The sequence below is a fragment of the Podarcis bocagei genome (genome assembly GCF_964188305.1).
Source record: "Podarcis bocagei genome assembly, chromosome: 3".
Classification (NCBI taxonomy): Eukaryota; Metazoa; Chordata; class Lepidosauria; order Squamata; family Lacertidae; genus Podarcis; species Podarcis bocagei.
Window position 1 is genome coordinate 54,376,239 of NC_138127.1, and position 24,099 is coordinate 54,400,337.

General features: G+C 40.6%; 1 protein-coding gene across 3 annotated transcripts in view; it reads right to left on the reverse strand.

Annotated features, from left to right (window-relative positions):
- The window catches only part of NOX3 (NADPH oxidase 3), a 33,483-nt gene extending 13,952 nt beyond the window's left edge, over positions 1-19,531 (reverse strand). The window contains exons 1-7 of one of the 3 annotated variants that reach the window (XM_081187440.1): positions 19,094-19,531; positions 13,538-13,633; positions 12,661-12,771; positions 11,220-11,304; positions 5,850-5,995; positions 4,961-5,142; positions 4,228-4,357 (exon numbers count right to left, since the gene is read on the reverse strand). In XM_081187440.1, coding sequence (XP_081043566.1) covers positions 4,228-4,357; positions 4,961-5,142; positions 5,850-5,995; positions 11,220-11,304; positions 12,661-12,771; positions 13,538-13,618 — 735 coding nt within the window. In that variant the 5' untranslated portion in view covers positions 13,619-13,633; positions 19,094-19,531. Of the gene's footprint in view, positions 1-4,227; positions 4,358-4,960; positions 5,143-5,849; positions 5,996-11,219; positions 11,305-12,660; positions 12,772-13,537; positions 13,634-13,890; positions 13,995-19,093 lie in introns of those variants that run through there. The other 2 variants (XM_081187439.1, XM_081187441.1) reach the window with 2 other exon arrangements.
- Positions 19,532-24,099: the final 4,568 nt, after the last annotated feature.

The window sequence follows — 24,099 nt, forward strand, 5'->3', positions numbered from 1 at the left end:
CCTCTGGAACATTAGCTTGATTTTTATTTTATATAATGAAATTTATATACCACTTGATTGCAAATAGAACAGCTAGGTGGTTTAGAACCCCCCCCCCCAAATAATCACATTGTCAATAAAAGATAAAGTTAAAAAAGATAACGTATTTTAAATAAAAATACTATATTTAAATAAAAGATAAAGTTAAAAAGATAAAGTATTTTAAGCAATCCAAAATATAATTAAAACCAACAGTTTAACTAAAAACAGATTAAAACACATGTCAACTTCTACATGTCTGGATAGGTTTGCCTAAAGTGTTTTTTAGCAGGCATCAAAAAGTGTACAGCAAAGTTACCTGCTTGATATCAAGAGACAGGGAATTCCAAATTGTGGGTGAAGCCATACTAAATTATTGATTTCTTACAAGTGCAAAACAAATATTAAGTGATACCTGTAGGAGTGCCAGTTCTGCAGTTCAGAGTGGTCAAATAGGCATATATGAGGTAAGATTATCTGAGTACCACAAGCTTAATGCTTGCACCAGGGAGTCTAAGGTGGCACCACAAGATCAAAGTCACTCCATTGCATCAACATTCTTCACCATAATAGGGTTGCTTCTCAGGCTATAACTCATCTCAGCAGAAGTACTGAAGGTAAAATATTGCTCTGGCTTAAGAAACTGCAGTGGTGCAAGTCACCAATGAAAAGTAAATCATTGGCCTAATTACTAGCTACAGAAAAGCGAAAATCAAGCGTCTTTCTTCTTTCTGTTTGTATTGCACAGACAGAAAAACCCTGCTGAGGAATTTTTAAACTATTTGATATCCTCCCTGAGAATTCAGCAAGGGCTTTCAAATATGCTCCTTTGATCCTTTCGCAAGCAGCTGTAGAAAGTGCTATCTTTAAAGTGTTCTTTTTGTTGGAAAGGAATAGTCTTTGATGACTTGTTGAGTGACCAAAGCTTCTTTCCTTGTATTCAGGACACTTGCCTTGTGCCAAGGTGACAAATTCATTAGTCCTGACATTAAATGATATTGGACAGGCTGATGATGGAAGCTGAGGATACAGGCTTTAGTACTCTAAAGGTAGAACACCATCACTTGGAGGTGAACCTGGTCAAATCTATGAAGTGTGTTTCTTTTATATATGTTCTAAACAACTAATAACAGTTTAACTAACATATGAATTCTTTAAAGAGATGATTGACTTCATTCCTTGGCAAGCTTGCTGAATTCTCCATTTGTGACACTTTTGAGACCCACTTTAGACCTAATGTTGATGGCCTTTTTACTGTCCTGGAAACAGGCATTTCCATTTCAATACTACTGTATTATTATTATTATTATTATTATTATTATTATTATTATTATTATCATTATCATTAATTATTATTATTATTATTATTATTATTATTATTATTATTATTATTATTATTATTATTATTTCCTGCCCATCTGGCTGGATTTCCCCAGCCACTCTGGACGGCTTTAAGTGATACTGTTTAAGCAATACTGTTCATATAGGCTTTGATTTACACCTTTGTGTGATTTGATCAGTGTTGACCAGTTATTCTCATGTGCTCAGAGAGATGAATAAAGTTGAATCTCAAAGTCCTCCAGGAGATATTCTCCCAGTTTGCTTGTGGGTGGCTTAGTGGTGGCGTTGTAAATCAGAAGAGTTGGGTTTTGTTTTTTTAAAACAATGACCTGGTGACAATCAACCAAACATCCTTACCCAGCGCTGCCATGGCACAGGCACAAGAAACAAATCTTGAAACTCCTTAAGGAGTAAGATAGATGGCTGTAACATTCCTTGCTTATTTAACGTTCACAAAGACTTCTTTGTGAATGTCTACATTGGGAATGTGGTAAGGAAAGCTTCCTTCTTGGAAATCCTAATATCTATTGAGTTCCACTCAGAGGAAATCTTCCAGGAAGCAGTGAATGATCTGTAAAACTAAGTGGTATGTGCCAACATTGTGTTTTCCCAACTTCAATGTGTTTGTCATCTGTTTCATAGACCAAATCATCTTAATCTGGTATGACTTTGAGATTCAAGATCCATCAGCATTCAAAACTATGCAACAGAGACTGGTCCTCCAGCCTCAGTCTGCCCTCAACCTTGCCTATCTTCTTATTTACTATCAGTCCAGAGCACTGGCTGTCAGCTTCCTCCTTCTTAGACTCAGTGTTGCACAACTCAGAGGAGGATGCTCACAAAAGTAGAATTAGTCGGCATTGCAAGTCATTTGCTCTGGCTCCACCTACCCTTGGTCACCTTGAGTTCCACCCTATTCGTCCCAATGGGCCTCAGCCACCACTGAAAGCACAATGAAGCATCAGCTATGAAACTAGGGAGATCTGTCGATCTATTAATCTATCTACAACACAGAAAGCTGCTTTATGCTGAGTCAGAGCATTGGTCCCTCTAGCCCAATACTGTCTACAATGACTAAGCAGCTCTCCAGAATTCCAAGCAGGGGTCTCTCCCAGTCATACCTGGAGATGCTGGAGGTTACCCCTGGGACTTTAACCATGTACAGCAGGTGCCCTACCACTGTCACAGTCCTTCCCCAATCTTGAGTACATTCCTTTGGGTGTGCAGGGAAGGAGACGTGCCTCACTGATGTTATGCTCATTAGTTTCAGTGCACGGTATTGCAAGACAATGGCTGTCTTTATTCACAGTATTTATTTCTATGGAGACACTAAGTTTTTTGAGATACATTAATATGCATGCAGGGTAGTAGCAAATAATAGTTTTATGTGGGAACCAATCTAGGTCAGTCATTACAATCCTTCTAAGTTATTGATGTATTTTTCCCCCCATTGTATTTTAACATAGTAATTTTATTCCTGCTTTCTTTCTGCCCAATCCTAATCTTTTGTGAATAGTAGCCTAAAAATATCTTAATAAATGTTAGATTTTTGTCACTCAAGCATGTGACAAGCATACACAAGATGGTTACTTAATTACCCCCTGTGGATTTGCAGTCTTTGGAGAGTTTGTTTTTGAACAAGAATTCAAACTCTTAGACAGCTTACTTTTGTTTTCTCATTTTGTATTTTTTAAAAAATGCCTTGACATAAAATATTGTTCTTTGCACTAGGTGGTCAGACTGGCAACATTATTCTAATCAGAGAATTATAGGCACAATATGACACATAATGAAATCATCTAACAGCTTGGAAGGCATTATTGGCAAAGACGGTCAAGCAAATTAATTGGGAGTTTTAAACAGGTGCCACTGCAATTCATTTTATACAGGAGGCACTCTTGTTTTTCCACAACCTTGTAAACAGAGCAACACTCTTGGGGCTCTTCCAGATGTGTTTTGTGTAGCCCTATAGCTGACTTATTCTGAAATACCTTAAATAGTTCCACAATATTTTCATTGTGTGTAAGGTGCTTTGTGCAGTTTCTCACTTTTATATGTGGCAAGGTGGTGGTAGTTTGAGCAATTTTTGTTTCATGGCATTTCCCCATTTTTTCTGACAGGAGGCCTGTCAATGCAGTCTCTAAAATGATGGACAGCTCAGACTGACTCAGTAAACCAAGTACAGTGGTACCTCGGGTTACAGATGCTTCAGGTTACAGACCCACAAAGAGTACCTTGGGTTAAGAACTTTGCTTCAGGATGAGAAAAGAAATCGTGCAGCGGCAGCACGGCGACAGCAGGAGTCCCCCATTAGTTAAAGTGGTGCTTCTGGTTAAGAACAGTTTCAGGTTAAGAACTGACCTCCGGAACGAATTATGTTCTTAACCCGAGGTACCACTGTAGTTCCTGCTGTCTATTCTCCCACAGGGTCAGAATTATATCATATCACATGTTATATGCAAAACAACAACAACAAACACTGAAAGGGGTATCAGTAATGTGGGCACATTCTTATAACTCCAACATTTACTGCTTGGTGGAATGAGGGAGCATAAGGCACAGAACATTTCTCAATCTGAACCAGGTTTTCCCAAACTTAAATCTCCAGCTCCTTTTGGACTACAGTTCCCATCATCCCTGACAACTGGCCCTGCTAGCTAGGGATGATGGGAGTTGTAGTCCAAAAACAGCTAGAGACCCAAGTTTGGAAAACCCAAATTCTGAACAATTCCCTCCTTGGAGTGGATTGGAAGAAGTGCAATCACTCTCTAATAAACAGCAAAGTAACAATAACACTTTTTTAAAAATATGAACAGCAGCACATCTGAAAGGGCCTAGAATGAGGCAAGAAGCAAGAGTCATTCTTACCACAGGGTCATTGCCAGAGAACTGTGGCAAAGGACATTGACCTGATGTTTCCCACTCCAAATAATGATCTTTGCAGTAAGTGACATTGTGCAGCAACAAACTCTGAGGGGTCTGGCCACGGATGAGCTGACTAAACAGAAAAAGAAAGGTGTTATAAAGCTAGAGCTGAATAAAAAATTGTCTTTGACATTCCCTTTTCACTTACATTACCATCAAAAAGTCCCTCTGTGAATTAAAAATCTCGTGAGCCTTTCTTTCAGCACACATGGAATAACACAGTGGTGGTCAGCAGTGTCCATCACAATGGGGCAGTGCCAACAGTGGCATCTTTGCTGCTTATATGGACAATGTGCCAGGGTAAAGCTGGGCAGCAATGAGGTCAGGGCTGTTCAGGCACGCTAGCGCAGCCAGTCCAGTGCTCCCCCCAGTGAACCAGGCAGCCTCAGCTTCACTCTTGCCCTGCCTCATTCTGGGGTGGCAATGTGGTACCCACTGTATCAGCCATTCCTGATGGCGGCAGGCTGGGGAAATTTGTGGGTAGGTTACAGCAGAAAGCAGGAGTGTTGGCCTCTCAGACTGTTTCTATGCTGCCCTCAAAGAAATCCACTATCCATCTTGCATAAATTTATAATATGGGTGATGTGACTTTGGGCACAATCTGGTAGGAAAGCAACACACAAATGATGACTTATGATGATGACATGGAGTCATATTGATGTATACTGATACTCACCCCATCCCATGGATAACTAAACCAATGAAGAAAACAACAAACAGGTGATGAGTATACCAGAACACCTCATAGAAGGACCTTGTGATGATCTCTGTAGATGAAGTCATGATCAGAATTAATGACACAGTGATCAGGAGACCTGTCATTCCAGCAGTGGTTGTTAGTATTTCAGTTATTGTATTCTTTTTTTGGGGGAAAGAAAAATAATAAAGTGGTTTTATAGGACAAATGAATAAATGTTGTAGCTTCAGCATAAAAATAAACACATGAAAGATTTGGGGGGTTTTAATCAGACATACTGGGTTGTTTCTAAGTATTACTCAGAGTAGACACACTGAAATTAATAGGCTTAAGTTAGTTATGTCTGTTATTTTTAATGGATAGAACTGGCATTGGATGCAACCTATTGGCACTGATAATTAAAACTTAGGTTTGTGCTGGAAAGTGGTATAAATAATATTAGCTGCAATTTGTTTGCTTCTGTGAAAGGATTACAGGAAATGATATGTTTGAAGAGGTAGCTGTTTTGCTACACTGGAGTCCTTCTGAGGGAATGAAATAGAGCAAGATTCAATGAAACAGAAAGGTAAGAATGAAACCTATGCAGATTAATCTAGCTGTAACTTTCCAAAAGGCAGATGTTAGGCAATAATGAGTTATACACATGGTGCCACATTCTTCTTTCAAAATAAAGTGTGCTTGTGCAGACATCTGAAGACACTAAACATTTGAAGACTTTTTGCTTCTATTGTTTCTGGTGTGTGTGTGTGTGTGTGAGAGAGAGAGAGAGAGAGAGAGAGAGAGAGAGAGAGAGAGCGTGCATGCATTTTCAAGGCAGGGGAAACAGTCCAATGACAAACACCAGCCAATCCCCAAAATGTCAACTTACCATGTCATAGTTCCTGATTGGGTTCAAGTAGGATTCATTAGGGCTCTTGCCAATGCCTGACAGTTTACTGCTTAACTCTCCTGCTTGTTTTGACTGGCTAAGATGGTATCGCTCTATGTTGATCAAATGTGCAATGATGTGAATGGCTTTGAAAAGAAAGAGTTGTATAAAGTGAGGACCATAATATGAAATATTGGAAGCAAACAGATCCTTATTTCATGGATGAGTCATTGGGTAAACAATGGCTGGCTAAACATGTATTCCCAGAATAGAGCTGGGTAGCCTTGATGATGGTGATGACAAATATTTTTCCAACAATGGTCAGATAATGAGTTATGTGCTTGAGAACATAGCTTGGTTTACCTTTTGCATTCAATTTCTCTCTCTCTCTCTCTCTCTCTCTCTCTCTCTCTCTCTCGTGTGTGTGTGTGTGAGAGAGAGAGAGAGAGAGAGAGAGAGAGAGAGAGAGAGAGAATGTCACAATATAAACCATGAAAGGTTGATATTATCCCTGAATACATATTTATACTATAAATCAATATAATACTGTTTCAGTTCATATGTGATACATAACGTTCAAACATGGGGTGGTTCAGCTCTCTCACTTTTATCTTTTATCAGGGCCTGCAAGACAGAGCTGTTCCGCCAAGCCTTTGGCCAGGGCACAGCCTGACTCCCTCCTTTGGCAATCTACCCAATGGTTGCCATCAATTTGATTTGAAGTAATTTTTTAATGAAATGATTTTAAAATGTTGTCTTATTTTATTGTTGTTAGCCGCCCTGAGCCCGGCTTCGGCTGGAGAGGGCGGGATATAAATAAAAATTTATTTTTATTTATGATGATGATGATGATGGTGATGATCTTTCCACTTTTTCTACAGCTCTCCTTATCATTTAAAACCTGTGAATGCATGCAGGGGCCTGGTTTCATTCCCATAGGTTCAAAACACCAGAGTCATTGTCCTATTCACTTCTGTGGGATTGCAGAGGAACAAGCACACAACATTGTCTTTCCCACTTCTGTGAATGAGGCTGCCCTTGTAGGCAACGCGCTGTTCAATTTACATTGAAGCCTTTTTGTGTGGAAGATGCATAGACCCCCCACTTTTTGGCACTGTGGAGAAATGTGTGTGTTTGCCCATTGTAGTGTATAGAGCACCTCTTACCTTCAAAACATGCCCATCACACGTCAGCAGCTATGGAAGAGCAGGCCATAAATGCAAGTCTATGATCATACATAAGTAGTTCATATGTGCTATTATTACTTTGTTGCACGCTAGTCTATAATTTTCCATCTATCTCATTGCTGGATTGTTTTATGGAGAGGGGGTTAGTAAATGAGCTGCAATTACAGGTCATTATCCATCAGTTCAGCATGTAGAAAAAGAGCCAAACAAGAGAGATGTCTTGATACATTTGGCTAATCTGTGTTTGTTCTCAGCGAAGCATATACAGCTCTTATTGAACTGGCGCACATACTTATTCAAGAGAGTAAAAGCCACTTCTCTGTCTTTCTGCATGCCTGTCTGGGATAATAGTTGCACTGAAGTTAGTCACCTTTTAATTAAGTACTTAAGCATACCCATTACAATCAGTTTCCTAACTTGTATTATATGGATTCTATTCTATTCATCGAAATGTTAAAATAGTACAATTTAAAATAAAACAAAAACATATTTTTAAACAGTTTAAAACTATCTAAAACATTTAGAAGCATCTCTTACACTCAGATTTATTAATTTCACAGTTACCGTGCTCAGAATTTAACAGCCATGTCTTAACCTGCATAGATTGCCAATGCCTCCCATTACTTACACCTCTCCTATACTGTGATCGCCACCATCCTGTAAATTATTCCTAGTCCATTAATCGTTTCCATGTCTTATCATAAATGCATACATACATAGTTAGATAAAATCCCTGTTCCATTCCTCCCAAGGCAGAGGCCCTAAGCAGTATCTGTGGACAAGAAATGTGTGTAAAAACTAGGGGGGAATCCCAACCTCTCAACAACAATGTTTCCCATGCATCACATAACCAGCTCTGTCTAAAGCAGCCTTTCTCAACCTGTGGGTCCTCAGATGTTGTTGAACTACAACTCCCATCACCCCTAGCTAGCAAGGCCAGAGCTCAGGGATGATGAGAGTTGTAGTCCAACAACACCTGGGGACCCAAAGGTTGAGAACCGCTGGTCTAAAGGGAGCCCCATCTACATGTATAGGGTTTTCCTCCATAGGAATGAGAAACACGGCTGGGTAGTTTCCCCATCTTTGTGGAAGAAGCCCAAAAGTAGCACTTTTCAGACCCAGTCAATCATGTATGAGCTGGGAGGAAAATCTCTCTCCTAAAGCTGCTATTTGTATTGGGAGGAAATCTCCCTTTGGTGGACTTTAAGTTAATGCACCTTTAGTTTGATACCTTGAGGAAACTAAAACAAGATCAATTACGGTAATACATTTCTATTCCTGGAATGACTTGTTAATTAAAAGGGGGAAATTGTGCCTTCTTCAGGAATCCATTCTTATGATGAAAAGAAAAGCGGTATGTTGCTGGGCTGATAGAGAAATATAACTCCACGCAGCACTGCAATGTGTTCTGCATTCCATGCTCTTTTGAGGTTTTGAGCAGAACAAAAATTCAGCTGACTGATCCTGGTGGGAAGTGTGCCATCTTGGAGCCCTTCCACAGTCCTTCTTGAAGGCAAGGGAATATCAACAGCTGTTGGGCAGAACTCTTGAGCCACTGATCCTATTATTTAGACTCATCCCTTTTGCACTGGATCTGCATTGTATGCAGAAGGAATGAATCAGAGTTGATGGTTGGGTACAGGCGACTTCACACTTACATGAGGGTTACAATCGCAGGTACCGCACATATATGTGAAATCATGTATAGTGGGGAACAGCATCTAAAAAGCTTGTAAACACCTTCTAAACCTCTGGAACCCCGTGAAAAATTCCTTTAAAAAACCAGCAGCACTTCCTAGTCTTTCCCCCCACTCTTTTCACACCATTTTCTCAGCTTTTGTGCTCTTTTGGGGCCATTTTTGCCCGTTTCACACCTTTTTTGCAGTTTAAATCGAATTATTTATTCATTTCCCAACACCACACACACACACACACACACACACACACACACACACACACGGTTGTATGCGAGTTGAACCTGTGTAAGGAGGGAGTTGCCTGTATAACAAAGAATGTAATATATGTCTTTTAAAAAATGGGGGGGGGTGTTTAGTGAATGTATGGGAGAATATTTATTCAATGGCTGATGATAAAGAATGGATCTGAGTGCCGAATTGTTGGTGGGAACTATAGAGGGCATCTGGGAACATCTGCTGGAGGAAGGAAAGCCAAAAATACACACCACGAACAGCTAAAAGCAAGTGGTCTTTTGAAAATCTACAGCTATTTCCAATATGTGAGACCTAAGGTTAAAAGATCAGGAAGAAGGCCAAGACAGAAGGCTGCATTCTGGTTGTCTTAGGACTCCTTAAAGTTCAAAAGATCAGGGAGTGGGAACCTGTCTGTCTGAAAAACAACATGTGATGGAACAACATATGAGGGTCTGGGAAACTACCCTGATGACCCCAGATCAAATGACCTCAAATGCTACTCACTCATAACTTTCGTCATGTTTGACAAAAACTGGAAAGTATAAAGCAAGGACTTGTGCACCTAGGATTTTGGAGATCAAGAAGACAAGTCCAGAGGTCAGAGTGTATCAGCCAAACTCTGACCTCTTCACCAGCTCTGCTCAGATTGGCCATCTGAGGAGGTATGCTTGAGTAAGTATGAATGGATAGGGATAATGTTTAGACCATGGATCCGGCCCAATCGCCTTCTAAATCCGGCCGGCAGACGGTCTGGGAAACAGCATGTTTTTACATAAGTAGAATGCGTCCCTTTATTTAAAATGCATCTCTGGGTTATTTGTGGGGCATAGGAATTCGTTCATTTTCCCCCCTTCAAAATGTAGTCCAGGCCCCCACAAGGTCTGAGGGACAGTGGACCGGCCCCCTGCTGAAAAAGTTTGCTGAACCCTGTTTTAGACCTTGTTATTGACTAAATAATTGATTGCAGCATAAAGGTGTGTGTTTGGTCTTTGGCACTCCTATCCGTAAGATCCTCCTGTTTAAAAGGGTAAGCCCTCTGACCCAGCAATTAAATAGTTAAAGGCACACATTCTGCATAACAAAGGATCTGTGTTGCTCCTTGGATGTAGTAAAGAAAGCTGCAGAAAACTTTGTAGAAAACTGGAATGGTTTGGAGAAGAGCAAATGCTCCTGCCTCCTGTGAAGACTGCACGTTTTCTAGTAACTAATGAGAGGAGAAATTTTTTGAGAGAATGCTGTCTCCTGCCAGGGAGATTCAGAATTTTAAGTCTTGTTTTATGCTTTTATCCATTTAGGTTTTACATAATTGTATTTGGATTTGCATGGATTCATTTTGTTTCATCTCATTTTTATTTCAATTTAATATTGCATTTTCATATTTGTTAAAAGAGGGCCATTTTCTTTCTTTCTTTTTAAAGGGGCAGGGTAGTGCTATGCCAGGAAAAATCAGGGTGGCATTCAACTAAGTTTTACTAAGAGTAGACCCATTGAAGAGAATGGACCTGAGTCATGATCATTACTTTCAGTGGTTCTACCCTGAGTAAGCCTTAGTTGGCATTTTAAGCTTGTTTATGCTGTAGGGTTTCGGTGGATCTAAACTTCAGTCAATGTTACCTTGCGTTACTTTCATTCTGTTAAACCTTTGTTTTGTAATGATCTGATGACTAGATAGAAATAAAGGAAACTGAATCTCACCTGCTACTAAAATATGTAAGAATTGCAAATCAATACTACGGGTACCATAAGTGATACCAGACAGAGCTTCTTCCTTTTCCCAAAAAACAACTGCATTTATTCACTCCCTCAGCAAGCCATCCCTGAAATAACAGAACCGGTCTCCATTACAGCAGAAAGTGTTGTTATCAGAGAGAAGGGAAAATGCACTCTTACCTGGGAGTTTCATTGAAAACAATAGATTCTAAGGAGACATATTTGAGAACACTGAGAGTGTCTCTGGATACCAAGGGCAGAAAGTTGAGTTCTTCAGAGATCCCACCCCCAACCCCCAAAAATATTTTATATTTGTTTGCTCACACCTGAATTCCAAATATTCAGGGATTTGATTGAAAGTGTGTGGCTAAAAGCAGGGCCAGGTCACACATACAACCCCAGCCCTCAGTGTTCCCACATGGGCCAGTTCCACATTGGACCTCCCTGCATTAAGACTGCAAGATTAGCACTCCAAATTCATATCACTCCAGACAAAACAAGGAAGCCTACATTGTAAGCATTAGGTTAAAAAAACAACTTACTTGCATTCACAGCTACTCCATATGCAATAGTCTTGTGAAATGTGACACTTTTGTCAAGTTGTCTCCTCAGGACTCCTCCACAACACTTGATGAAAAGGGGGAAAGATATGCATCTTAAATAATTTTTATGAACTTGAAATTGCATGCAAACATAATTATAAAGTACAGTTTATCTAGTCCAGAATTTACTGAACATAGCTGGAATACTGCAGCCATAAGCAATATTGAGAGGTGATTCCAAGATTCACCTATGCTCACTCCTACAATAATAAACTATGGTTTATCATTTCAAGAATGATCAAAAACCCTTAGGGAAAAAGGAGATGGTGCTGCTGTCACTGATAATGGCGAGCTACACTCCTGAAAAACTGTTACAGAGTTTCTCCTCACCTTGGAGAAGTTTGATGACATGGTCCTCCTCATTTCCTTGCTCAAAATTAGGCTGGAGAATTTTGAGAGGCCATTTTGAGAGGCAAAACTCAAGTTAATTTTGGCTGTGGTTTATTGTAACAAGCTAGCTTCACAAACCAGTATCTGAAGTAGGCTTCTTTAAGTAAACTATAGTTAAAGCTACTTGAAGCTTGTCCAGATTGGGGCATAATGCTAAACAACTGGTGGTTAAAAAAAATAAAAATAGTAGCAAGAGCTCCCAATGTCCTCCCTGCAGCTATATCAGCTGAGGAGAAAAAAAGAGAGAGTGAATGAGTCTAAGTCACCTAGGCTCACTCCAGTAATGATAAACTTTTGTTTTTGTTTTTATTATGTATTTTCTCTTTTCATCTTGTATTTTTATGCTGTGAAGTGCCCTGAAGGGTGGTATGCAAATAAAATGAATGAACGAATGACCTTTAAAGCCCTAAACAGCCTCGGTCCAGTATACCTGAAGGAGCGTCTCCACCGCCATCGTTCTGCCTAACACTGAGGTCCAGCGCCAAGTGCCTTCTGGCGGTTCCCCCATAACAAGAAGGCAAGTTACAGGGAACCAGGCAGAGGGCCTTCTCGGTAGTGGCACCCGCACTGTGGAACACCCTCCCACCAGATGTCAAAGAGAAAAACAACTACCAGACTTTTAGAAGACATCTGAAGGCAGCCCTGTTTAGGGAAGCTTTTAATGTTAACAGACTATTGTATTTTAATATTCTTTTGGAAGCCGCCCAGAGTGGCTGGGGAAACCCAGCCAGATGGGTGGGATATTAATAAATTATTATTATTATTATTATTATTATTATTATTATTATTATTATTATTGAAATATTATAGCTATATTTGCAACACTGTGATGAGTCTATGGAAAAATACACTCCTATAAATATCCACTAGCAGTCAAATGCTTGAGTTTACCAGTTTCTTTTAAATGTGCATTTACAACAAGATTATCAGTGAACCTTTTCAATGATCGTTTAAAAGGCAATACTTGTGCAATAGGAAAAAAAGTACTTACAAAACTTGTTCCCCTTAAGAATGAAACCAGGTTTCTACTAACTGGTAAGAGGATTAGCAGGCAGTTAAAGTTGAGGCAGGTGGCAGAAGCTCTTGCCCAGGCAAGCGTGGACTAGATACAAAATGACAAAATGTGTTACACATATGAAATGAATAAAAGCACAAGAAATGTTTTAGCCCCCCCAAAGCTGACAAATTACCATTTTATTTTATGTTTCACAGCTTTACAGCCAGGGAGGGCAATTCTGCCGTACAGCAGGGTGAAGCGACCTGGTGTGTGTGTGAAATGGATGAAGGCAAGATTTGGAATCTTAATGCTGCAACAAGACTTTTAACGTTTTGGTCCTCATGCCTCCCAGACATCATTGGACTACAATTCCTATCAGCCCAGTCATAATGGCCAATGGCCAAGAATGATGGAGGTTGTAGTCACAAAGTAGCTGGAAAGCACCGAATCGGGGAAGGCTGTAGTAGTATAATGTCACAAATCATATCATGTTAGGTAGTCAGGAATATTATGATGTCCCTGCAGTAAGTGGTTCTGCTTGGGTAAGAGGTGCATTACTATAGATACATAATATAGGAAACAATTGATAAGTTCTTTTTCTAATCCAGTTTATGACTAACAAAAATGAATGAGATACGGATGCAGTATACTTCTAAATCACAAAACTAAAACGAATCAAGTGGGATAAAAAAAAGCAACCAGTTAGGCTGGTTTTAAAATTATGGGGCATTTGGTTACAAAAAACGGGGGGGGGGGGGAGAGACGAAGCAGAATGGCATGCAGATCAGTGAGACTTTAGGGTAAATAACAATGCAGAAGCACATCCAAGAGAAAGCCTGGTTAAAGGGGCATTTAACAAACTTTTACTTACACCCAACATAACCCGAGTATAAAGATAGGCACACTCCTCTTCATACCAGTTGAATGTGTCAATAAACAGGTATAAGTTCATTCCCAACCACAATAACTACAGTAAATAGAAAATATATTGATGATCAATTACAATTACAATGTTCTTTTCCTCTTTCTAATGCAATGTATAATTAAGAAATCTCACAATTGCGTTGTATTTGTCAAAAGAACCCAATTCTAAACAGAATGAAACTTTTGAGCATCAGTTGTGTGAATGATAAAAATGAAACATTTAGGGGAAAGTGGAGAGTTCCTTTGAAATATCAGAAAATGAATCAGAACCAGCAGCTTGATTATGAAATAGATACTTACAAATAACAGAACTGACAAGCTTTCATTCAAAATCCAATACACCATCTTGATTGTCTCTGTTCTGTGCTAGCAACAATTCACTCCCTTGTAATACAAATTGAATTCTCTGTATCTTCCTCTTGCTGCATAATCAGCTCTCTGGAGCAGCAGCCTAGGAATATTCTAATTAAGGACTTCCTACCAGATGTCGATCTCCAAGGGGGACATAGTTTGTGATGTGAGAAACTAATCTAATAGGCAGTTTCTGTCCAAATTATTTTGGAATAAATGAAAGGTTTATTAGAATCAGTGAATCCCAGCCCCCTCCCACCCAGTTTCAAACAACAGGTTTCAAATACACCCTAGATTTCCCCCACCCACCCCTTACAAACACTGGAGATTAGGAAGCTGAAGCTGGTCCATCTAGTTCAGCATTGTATACACTAACTGGCAGTGGTTTTCCATAGTTTTAGACAGGGAACTTTTCCCAGTCCTACCTGAAATGCAGGGGATTCAACCTGGGACATTCTGCATGCCAAACAGGTGTTCTACTCTACCACCAAGATGTGTCTCTTTCCCAACAGTAATGTAATATTTAGCATATACATGCATGTATATAATATGTGGAAAATATCCAATGGGTGCTGTGCAGAGCTTCCACCCGCAGTCTAGAATTTCTCATAGCTCTAGCCAGATTCTACATCAACTAATTTTACTTACCTTCAAAACCCTCCATGACATGGCCCCACCCTGCTATTTTTCTGCTCTGGATCCCAGCTCAACCAGTCTCAACCATCCAAAGATCTTTTGCCCATTCTCCCTCACTTTCCCTTATGCCTGGAGCTTCCTCCAAGAATCCTCTAACTGCTCTCCCTTATGTCCTCTTCAGAACTCACTTTTCCCAGGAAGCCTTTGGAATATCCCCCTAGATGCAACACCCTATTGTACCTAAGCCAAAGTAGAATAGAATACAGTGGTACCTCGGGTTAAGAACTTAATTCATTCCGGAGGTCCGTTCTTAACCTGAAACTGTTCTTAACCTGAAGCACCACTTTAGCTAATGGGGTCTCCTGCTGCCGCTGTGCCACTGGAGCACGATTTCTGTTCTCATCCTGAAGCAAAGTTCTTAACCCGAGGTACTATTTCTGGGTTAGCGGAGTCTGTTACCTGAAGCGTCTATAACCTGAAGCGTATGTAACCTGAGGTACCACTGTATATTCTTCACCTGTTTACCCTTTCCTCCACCCCCTTCCTCTGTGCCTTTTAAGATGATATGCCTCTTGGAAGCAAGGACCCATCAGATCTGTTTTATGAAAAGCCCCATGCACATGGATGGTAGCATATAAAGAAATAAATTTATAATAAACAAATTTAATCCACAGTTTAAGGAGTATATTGACAAGTTGGAATATGTGTTAGAGGAGGGTGACTCTAGATGAGGGGTCTGGAAACCAAGCCTTATGAGGAACAGTTGAAGGAGCTGGGTTTGTTTAGCCTGGAAAAGAAGGAACTGAGAAGATATATGATAGCCACCTTCAAATTTCTAAAGGGCTGTCATGTGGAAGATGGAGCATGTTTGTTTTCTCCTGCTCTGGAGGGTAGAACCCAAACCAAATGGATTCAAGTTACAAGAAAGAAGATTCCTGACTAAACATCAGGAAGAACTTTCTGAATGTAAGAGCTGTTTGACAGTGGAACAGACTCCCTCCGAAGGTGGTAGACTCTCCTTCCTTGGAGGTTTTCAAGCAGAGGTTGGATGGCCATCTGTCATGGATGCTTTAGTTGAGATTCCTGCATTGCAGGGGCCCTCCCTCAGGGGCCCTTCCAGAACTACAATTCTATGATTCTAAATTATTCAGGTTATTATTACAGCATGGTGCACTACACCTTTCTCACACTGGCTGAAGAAGAAAGAAAACGACACAGCAGCAAAGAAGAATGACCAGAGCATGACTAAGGTGAATGCCAATTTCGGCTCCCTCATCCTAAAAAAAAAGGAAGAAAGTAAGTCTGCATCTGAATTAGTCATACTTCAAAGCAAAAAAAAAAAAAAAAAAAAAGAGCTGTATGAGACATTCTGCTTTGAAGTACAGCTGATTCAGACACCAATTTTCTAAAATGCGTATTATTTTTTTAAGACATCTGACTGGGATTTTTTCCAAGTACAGCAGATTCAGAAACTGATTTGGGTTCCTAAACTTGTCTGTGCTTGTAGCTGTACTTCAAAGAAGACTAGTTCTGCGTAGCATTCTGCTTTGAAGTGCATCAGATCCAGATGCTCGTTTTTTTAAAGAAGCCAGTGCTAGTGCATGAACTGATAGTGCTTCTTTAAATTATTATCCAGCAGATAGTAGAGTACATTTTCTTACATGAAATGAATTAATATCCATTGTGAAAGATGAATGAAGTGATGGTATACTCTGTGACCTTGCCACTGATATCAGCAAGAGATACTTACCCCCTTTTTATCTGATATAAGCAACTGCCCAAAGATAACACACAAAGTGTAAGCAGAGGTTACTGTGTATATACAGAGAATATACAGAGCTGTCCAATTAGACAGGAGTAGCAACAAAAAGTATGCAGAGGAAAGAATTATTAAATAGTTGGCTGTTAGATTTCAATTCTGCTGTTTACATTTTCTGAGCCTAGTCACGTTCATTTTAGATTAAAACCCAACCTACACATAAGAAAATAATAGCCATGATTCCGCTTTTCAGAGACTGCGGTCGCCTCTGAACTGTTCGTATTTTACGGAGTGGATTCAGTCACATAACGGAAATGGATGTTTGCACAATTAAAGGGGATTAAAGCCCTCAGGAATTTTTGTGGCTAAAGAAGTGACACACTTTCAGACTGGAGACTGGACCCCAGTTCTGGGTGCTACAATTTAAGAAGGATATTGACAAGCTGAAACGTGTGCAGAGGAGGTCAACCAAGTTGTTCAAGGGTATGGAAACCAAGCCTTATGAGAAATGGTTGTCATTCAAATGGTTTGCATGCTCCGCATCTTGTGATCGATTATGCAGGGTAAGGCTTACCCCGCCCCCAATTTTTTTTTAATAATTTTTTTATTGCATTTTAAAATCTGCAGATATACAGTCACACCTTGGGTTGAATGTGCTTCGGGTTGAGCACGTTCGAGTTGTGCTCCGCGGCAACCCGGAAGTAATGGAGCGTGTTACTTCTGGGTTTCGCCGCTCACGCAGACACACAAAATGACATCATGCGCATGCGCGGAAGCGGCAAAACGCAACCCGCTCACGCGCAGACGTGCTGTCACGGCTTACGTTGCATTCAGGATGCGAACGGGGCTCCGGAACAGATCCCGTTCGCATTCTGAGGTACCACTGTACATCTTATTTCCTTCATTCTCATACATACATGCATGCATGCATACATAATCTATTTCTTCTTCTAAAATTATTCATTTCCATAGTACATTAATTGACTTCCTCCTACCTCTTAGCGGATTCTTCATATCTCTTTATTTCCTTTTTCCTTCAAACTGTGTTCTAGTATTCTTTCAACCTTCCCTCTCTATAAAATAACTCACATAACTGTTTTTTACTTTGTGAAATTTATTCTAGGCACATCAAAGTTTTAAGTTGGGAACCATCTTTAGCTAGATAGTTTTTTAAAATGTTCCCATTCCTTTTTAAACCTTGTAAACGAGTGATTTCTTATCACTTTGGTCATTTTGGCTAGTTCTACATATTCACCCAATTTACTTTGCCACTCTTCCTTAGCTGGAGTCAAATTCCCTTTCCAGTATTTGGCAATTAATACTCTAGCCACCGTAGTTGCATATAGAAATGATCCTTTGCTTTCTTTTGGGATGTTTATTGTCATAATGCCCAGTAAAAAGGCTTCTGGTCTTTTAGTGGATGTTTGAGCATTTTCTTTAATTCTTCATAGACCATGTCCCCAAATCCCCCCCCCCCAATGTTTTATCTAAGTTGGCATCTCTGGTATGAGGGGTTATCCCTTAAGAAAACTGGTTTCTTGGGAAGAGGGTTAAATCTAGAGCCCTTCCCACCCCACCTCTGAGAAAAAGAATTCAAACATGTAGTCTCTTGCAATTGCAGTTTGACTGTGAATCACCCAGTCTGGGGTGAGGGGGACCTACAATGAATGCCTCTGCTAGGTATGACTGTATCTGTCAGTTTTGGTTTCTCATTTTACTTATTTTTTCAATGTTAAGCACAGTTCTCCATATGTCTACATCCACTTGCAATTTAAAAAGCAAATGAGACCTTGTGAAAACCCATCACAATTTCAGTTGGAGTTCTCCTGCTGTATACATTTTTATATGCAGTTTGGCCCAATGGAATGCAATTATGAGCATTATTTTCAGCAATACATGCATTTGTAGGCACACTTTGCCCCAGCACAGGAAGTTCTGTACATATTGCTTGGCTCGAGAAGTGCATTGCAAAATCAAGAGGACTGCAAATTTCGAAGGATGGCTGTTTTGCGAAGTGTGCCAGAGACCGCAAATTAGGCAGGTTCACCTTTAAATGCAAAAGGAATCAAATTTCTCCCTCACCCCCACGTGTGGATCAGCTGACATCCTACTCATTTTGATTAAACCAAATTAAAGTGTGCATAGTGCCTCAGACAGCGTTATTTGAAAAGAAGGTGAAAACCTGGTAATTCTTTCTGTTCTTCTCTCCTCCTCCAGAGCTATAAGCTTTAGGCTTGCCTGAGGCTTTTAGTGCTTTAGTAAAAATGCACTTGAAGGGTTTAAAAAAATATGTTGCAGTGCAACAGGTGGATACAAAATGTTTCTCATTCTGTTCAAAATGAGTGCTTCTGTTACTAGAAGATTGAAAGGAGCTATTAAAACGTGCAGGGAGCCTTAATATCCCCCAAGGAATGGCAGGGAGGGAAACAGAGTGAATTAATTTCACTTTACCATGAATAATTCATTTAAAAAAAACCCCAAATCTATCTTATTAGCATGACAAGTGGTACCAGGGGTTTCCAAAGTAAACAGGAGGGTGCTAATCTCTAGAGAAAAATAGGTTGGGTGGAACAGGCTAAACCCTAAACAGGGTTTAGAGAGAGTTGGAGTGGACAGTCACTGAAGACTTGGTACAAGCATCAGAATCCGTGTGTGTGCGCGCGCATGCATGAGAGAGAGAGAGAGAGAGAGAGAGAGAGAGAGAGAAGCACATCTGACTGCTAAGGGAATACGTGGAATATGGGTCTTTATGCTTACCCCAGTCTGTGCATCCTTCAACTGTTAAGTAGTCCTCCTTCCATTCTTTGCCCAACTCCAATTCAGTTGTTGTTATTGCTGGAGCTGCCGCCACCACCTTCCTTTTCTTCTGTGACGGCATATCACTTAGCTGTAGTGTAAGTTCCGCATGTACAAAGCCTTTAGCTTTTTAGTTGGTCCTTATAAAGTGATTACCCAACTTCGGGCTTGTTCTTCTTCTTATGAACCAGCATGGCTACCTTTCCTTTTCTTTTTGCATCTCTTCTGGCTCTTAAGAGCTCATGATGACGCACTTTGGGTTTTTATCCTGTACAGTACATTACAAGCATCTAGATGAGTGTCACTTTATATAACACGCATGTTGGGTACATTAAGACTAACGTAGAGATGATAAAAGTTAACCAGATCTGTATGCCCTTGTAGGTATGAAGCCTTAACTTTGAGGGCATGATTTGGTCAGACAATCACAGATTTGTTGCAGGTGCAGCTTTTGAAAGGGTTTTAAATACTGGTGTGTTTTTTTAAAGGTTGCCTCATTTTCCAGTTTCCTAGAGAAGTGACACTACAACATTTGTCTCTGTAGGCTGAGTAGGTCAAGAAGCTTTGTGATTTCATAGAATCATAGAGTTGGAAGAGACCACAAGGGCCATCGAGTCCAACCCCCTGCCAAGCAGGAAACACCATCAGAGCACTCCTGACATATGGTTGTCAAGCCTCTGCTTAAAGACCTCCAAAGTAGGAGACTCCACCACACTCCTTGGCAGCAAATTCCACTGTCGAACAGCTCTTACTGTCAGGAAGTTCTTCCTAATGTTTAGGTGGAATCTTCTTTCTTGTAGTTTGGATCCATTGCTCCGTGTCCGCTTCTCTGGAGCAGCAGAAAACAACCTTTCTCCCTCCTCTATGTGACATCCTTTTATATATTTGAACATGGCTATCATATCACCCCTTAACCTCCTCTTCTCCAGGCTAAACATGCCCAGCTCCCTTAGCCGTTCCTCATAAGGCATCGTTTCCAGGCCTTTGACCATTTTGGTTGCCCTCCTCTGGACACGTTCCAGTTTGTCAGTGTCCTTCTTGAATTGTGCCCAGAACTGGACACAGTACTCCAGGTGAGGTCTGACCAGAGCAGAATACAGTGGCACTATTACTTCCCTTGATCTAGATGCTATACTCCTATTGATGCAGCCCAGAATTGCATTGGCTTTTTTAGCTGCCGCGTCACACTGTTGGCTCATGTCAAGTTTATGGTCAACCAAGACTCCTAGATCCTTTTCACATGTACTGCTCTCAAGCCAGGTGTCACCCATCTTGTATTTGTGCCTCTCATTTTTTTTGCCCAAGTGCAATACTTTACATTTCTCCCTGTTAAAATTCATCTTGTTTGTTTTTGCACAGTTCTCTAATCTGTCAAGGTCGTTTTGAAGTGTGATCCTGTCCTCTGGGGTGTTAGCCACTCCTCCCAGTTTGGTGTCATCTGCAAATTTGATCAGGATGCCCTTGAGCCCATCATCCAAGTCGTTGATAAAGATGTTGAATAAGACAGGGCCCAAGACAGAACCCTGTGGCACCCCACTAGTCACTCTTCTCCAGGATGAAGAGGAACCATTGATGAGCACCCTTTGGGTTCGGTCAGTCAGCCAGTTACAAATCCACTGAGTGGTAGCATAGTCAAGACCGCATTTTACCAGCTTCTTTACAAGAATACCATGGGGCACCTTGTCAAATGCCTTGCTGAAATCAAGGTAGGCTACATCCACTGCATTCCCTTCATCTACCAGGCTTGTAATTCTGTCAAAAAACGAGATCAGGTTAGTCTGACATGACTTATTTTTCAGAAATCCATGCTGACTATTGGTGATCACAGCATTCCTTTCTAGGTGCTCACAGACTGTTTGCTTAAAGATCTGCTCCAGAATCTTCCCTGGTATTGATGTCAGACTGACTGGGCGGTAATTATTTGGGTCCTCTCTTTTCCCCTTTTTGAAAATAGGGACAACATTTGCCCTCCTCCAGTCTGCCGGGACTTCGCCTGTTCTCCAGGAATTCTCAAAGATGACTGCCAGTGGTTCTGAGATCACATCTGCCAGTTCTTTTAATACTCTTGGATGCAGTTCATCTGGCCCTGGAGACTTGAATACATCTTAACTAGCCAAGTATTCTTGTACTATCTCCTTAGTTATTCTGGGCTGTGTTTCCTTTGCTGAATCATTTGCTCCAAATTCTTCAGGTCGGGCATTGTTTTCTTTATTGGAGAAGACTGAGGCAAAGAAGGCATTGAGGAGTTCAGCCCTTTCTGTGTCCCCTGTTTGCATTTCACCATCTTCTCCTCTGAGTGACCCCACTGTTTCTTTGTTCTTCCTTTTGCTACGAACATACCCATAAAAGCCTTTTTTGTTGCTTTTAACCTCTCTAGCCAGCCCAAGTTCATTCTGTGCTTTAGCTTTTCTGACTTTGTGTCTACATGTGCTGGCTATTTGTTTGAATTCCTCTTTGGTGGTTTCCCCCCTTTTCCATTTTTTGTACACATCCTTTTTTAATCTTAACTCGGTTAAAAGTTCTTTAGATAGCCACCCTGGCTTCTTTAAGCACCTTCCATGTTTCCGTCTCATTGGTATTGCCTGACGTTGTGCTTTTACTATCTCCCTCTTAACAAACTCCCAGCCATCATGAACTCCCTTTCCTTTTAGTATTACTGTCCATGGGATCTCACCCAGCACTTCCCTAAGTTTTATGAAGTTGGCTTTCTTAAAGTCAAGAAATTGAGTCCTAGTATGCTTGGCTGCTCCTTTCCGCTGTATAGTAAAATTCAGAAGAGCATGATCACTCGCGCCTAATGATCCTTCCACTTCTACCCCACTAACCAGGTCATCAACATTGGTTAGGACCAGATCTAAAATGGCTGTTCCTCTTGTTGCTTCTCCCACTTTCTGGACAAAGAAGTTGTCTGCAAGGCCAGTGAGGAATCTGTTTGACCTTATGCTCTTGGCTGAGTTTGACTTCCAACAAATATCCGGGTAATTGAAGTCCCCCATTACTATTATCTCCCTTCCTTTTGCATGCTTGGCCATCTGTTCCAGGAAGGCATCATCTATGTCTTCCGTTTGGCTTGGGGATCTATAGTAAACTCCCACAATGAGGTCTCCGTCTCCGTTATTCTTTTCTCCCTTAATTTTGACCCAAATGCTCTCACTTTGGCTTTGAGGTTCTAAATCTTGGATCTCTTCACAGGTATACACATCCCTGACATATAACGCCACTCCTCCTCCTTTCTTGTCTGATCATTTGTTTGATCTGATCATTTGTTTGCTCATTCAGGCTGTCAAAGGAAAACAATATGCAAGGTAGTGATTGGTTTGCAGAGCAATTTTCAGATGATTTTGAGCAAGCAGATGCTAAGGTTCAGCTACAACTGGCTTGCAATGTTGGGTGATTCAAAGTTCTGCAAAGGGAACTGACTGGATTTCTATAGACCTTCTCTCAATAAAAGTAGCTGAGAAGTAGTCACATCCAGCAGTGCCTGCGTGCTCCTGGTCCTAGTAGCATCTAGACATGTTCCATCAGGTTTCAAGTCTTGTTTAAAGTAGAAGAGTACACTGGATTATCTGCCAGGTCACTCCTGATCCTCTTATCCTGAGAGCCCAGCACTGTGTGTGTGTGTGTGTGTGTGTGTGTGTGTGTGTGAGAGAGAGAGAGAGAGAGAGAGAGAGAGAGAGAGAGAGAGAGAAAGAAAGAAAGAAAGAAAGAAAGAAAGAAAGAAAGAAAGAAAGAAAGAAAGAAAGAATGCATCAAGTCATGTTATGGGTCTAAGAATGTGGAAACAAATTGCATTTCTCTGATAGGTATTTGTGTTTTAGATGGAAGTCATGAAATGTGGCTGGAACTCAAAGGCCCAGGATCTGTTCCTACTATGACCATCCTACTGTGTGAACAAACTGTCGCTTAGTACAAACTACTCTCTCCCTTATTTGAGTAAAGCAAGAAACTATAGCTTGTTTCAAACTGCAAACGGAAGCTTCTAATTTTGCCATCCCACATGAAAGAGAGAACAAGAGGAAGTGGAGTGCACAAGGCTTGTCATAGTTTGTACCTGTAACAATGCAGCCACACTTAAGAAGTGTATACACAGTTTATTCCATCAACTTATTAAATTACCAGGAAACATTCAGAAGCAGCAAGTCAGCTGGTGAAAAAGAGGCTTGTAAATATACAAATAAGCATGTGAAGGTTAAGGATTTGGTCTACAGTGGTACCTTGGGTTAAGTACTTAATTTGTTCTGGAGGTCCGTTCTTAACCTGAAACTGTTCTTAACCTGAAGCACCACTTTAGCTAATGGGGCCTCCCACTGCCGCTGCGCCGCTGGAGCACGATTTCTGTTCTCATCCTGAAGCAAAGTTCTTAACCCGAGGTACTATTTCTGAGTTAGGGGTGTCTGTAACCTGCAGCGTATGTAACCCAGGGTACCACTGTATTTGCATCAAGGCGTTCAAATCTAGACAGTCTTGCTCTCTCTCCCACAACTCAGTACAGTGGTACCTCGGGTTACAGACGCTTCAGGTTACAGACTCCACTAACCCAGAAATAGTACCTCAGGTTAAGAACTTTGCTTCAGGAAGAAAACAGAAATTGCATGGCGGCGGCACAGCAGCACAGGAGGCCCCATTAGCTAAAGTGGTACCTCAGGTTAAGAACGGTTTCAGGTTAAGAACGGACCTCCAGAACAAATTAAGTTCCTTTTTTTTATAAGATATTTATTAAAATTTTCAAAGTATTACAAAATAAAAATAAAAAGTAAGAAAATACAAAATAAAAATAGTTAAAAACAACTCATTCTTTCCATTACTTATTTTTCATTAGCTTATTTCCCGGACCTCCTCACGCCTCCCTTTTTTGTATTCCAGTTCAGTTTGTTGGTTCAGCAAATCCTTACCCTCTTTGTTTATCCTTGCCTTTAATCTTAAGCTATTGTAACATTAAATTTTTACCTATTAATAATCCATTTTTC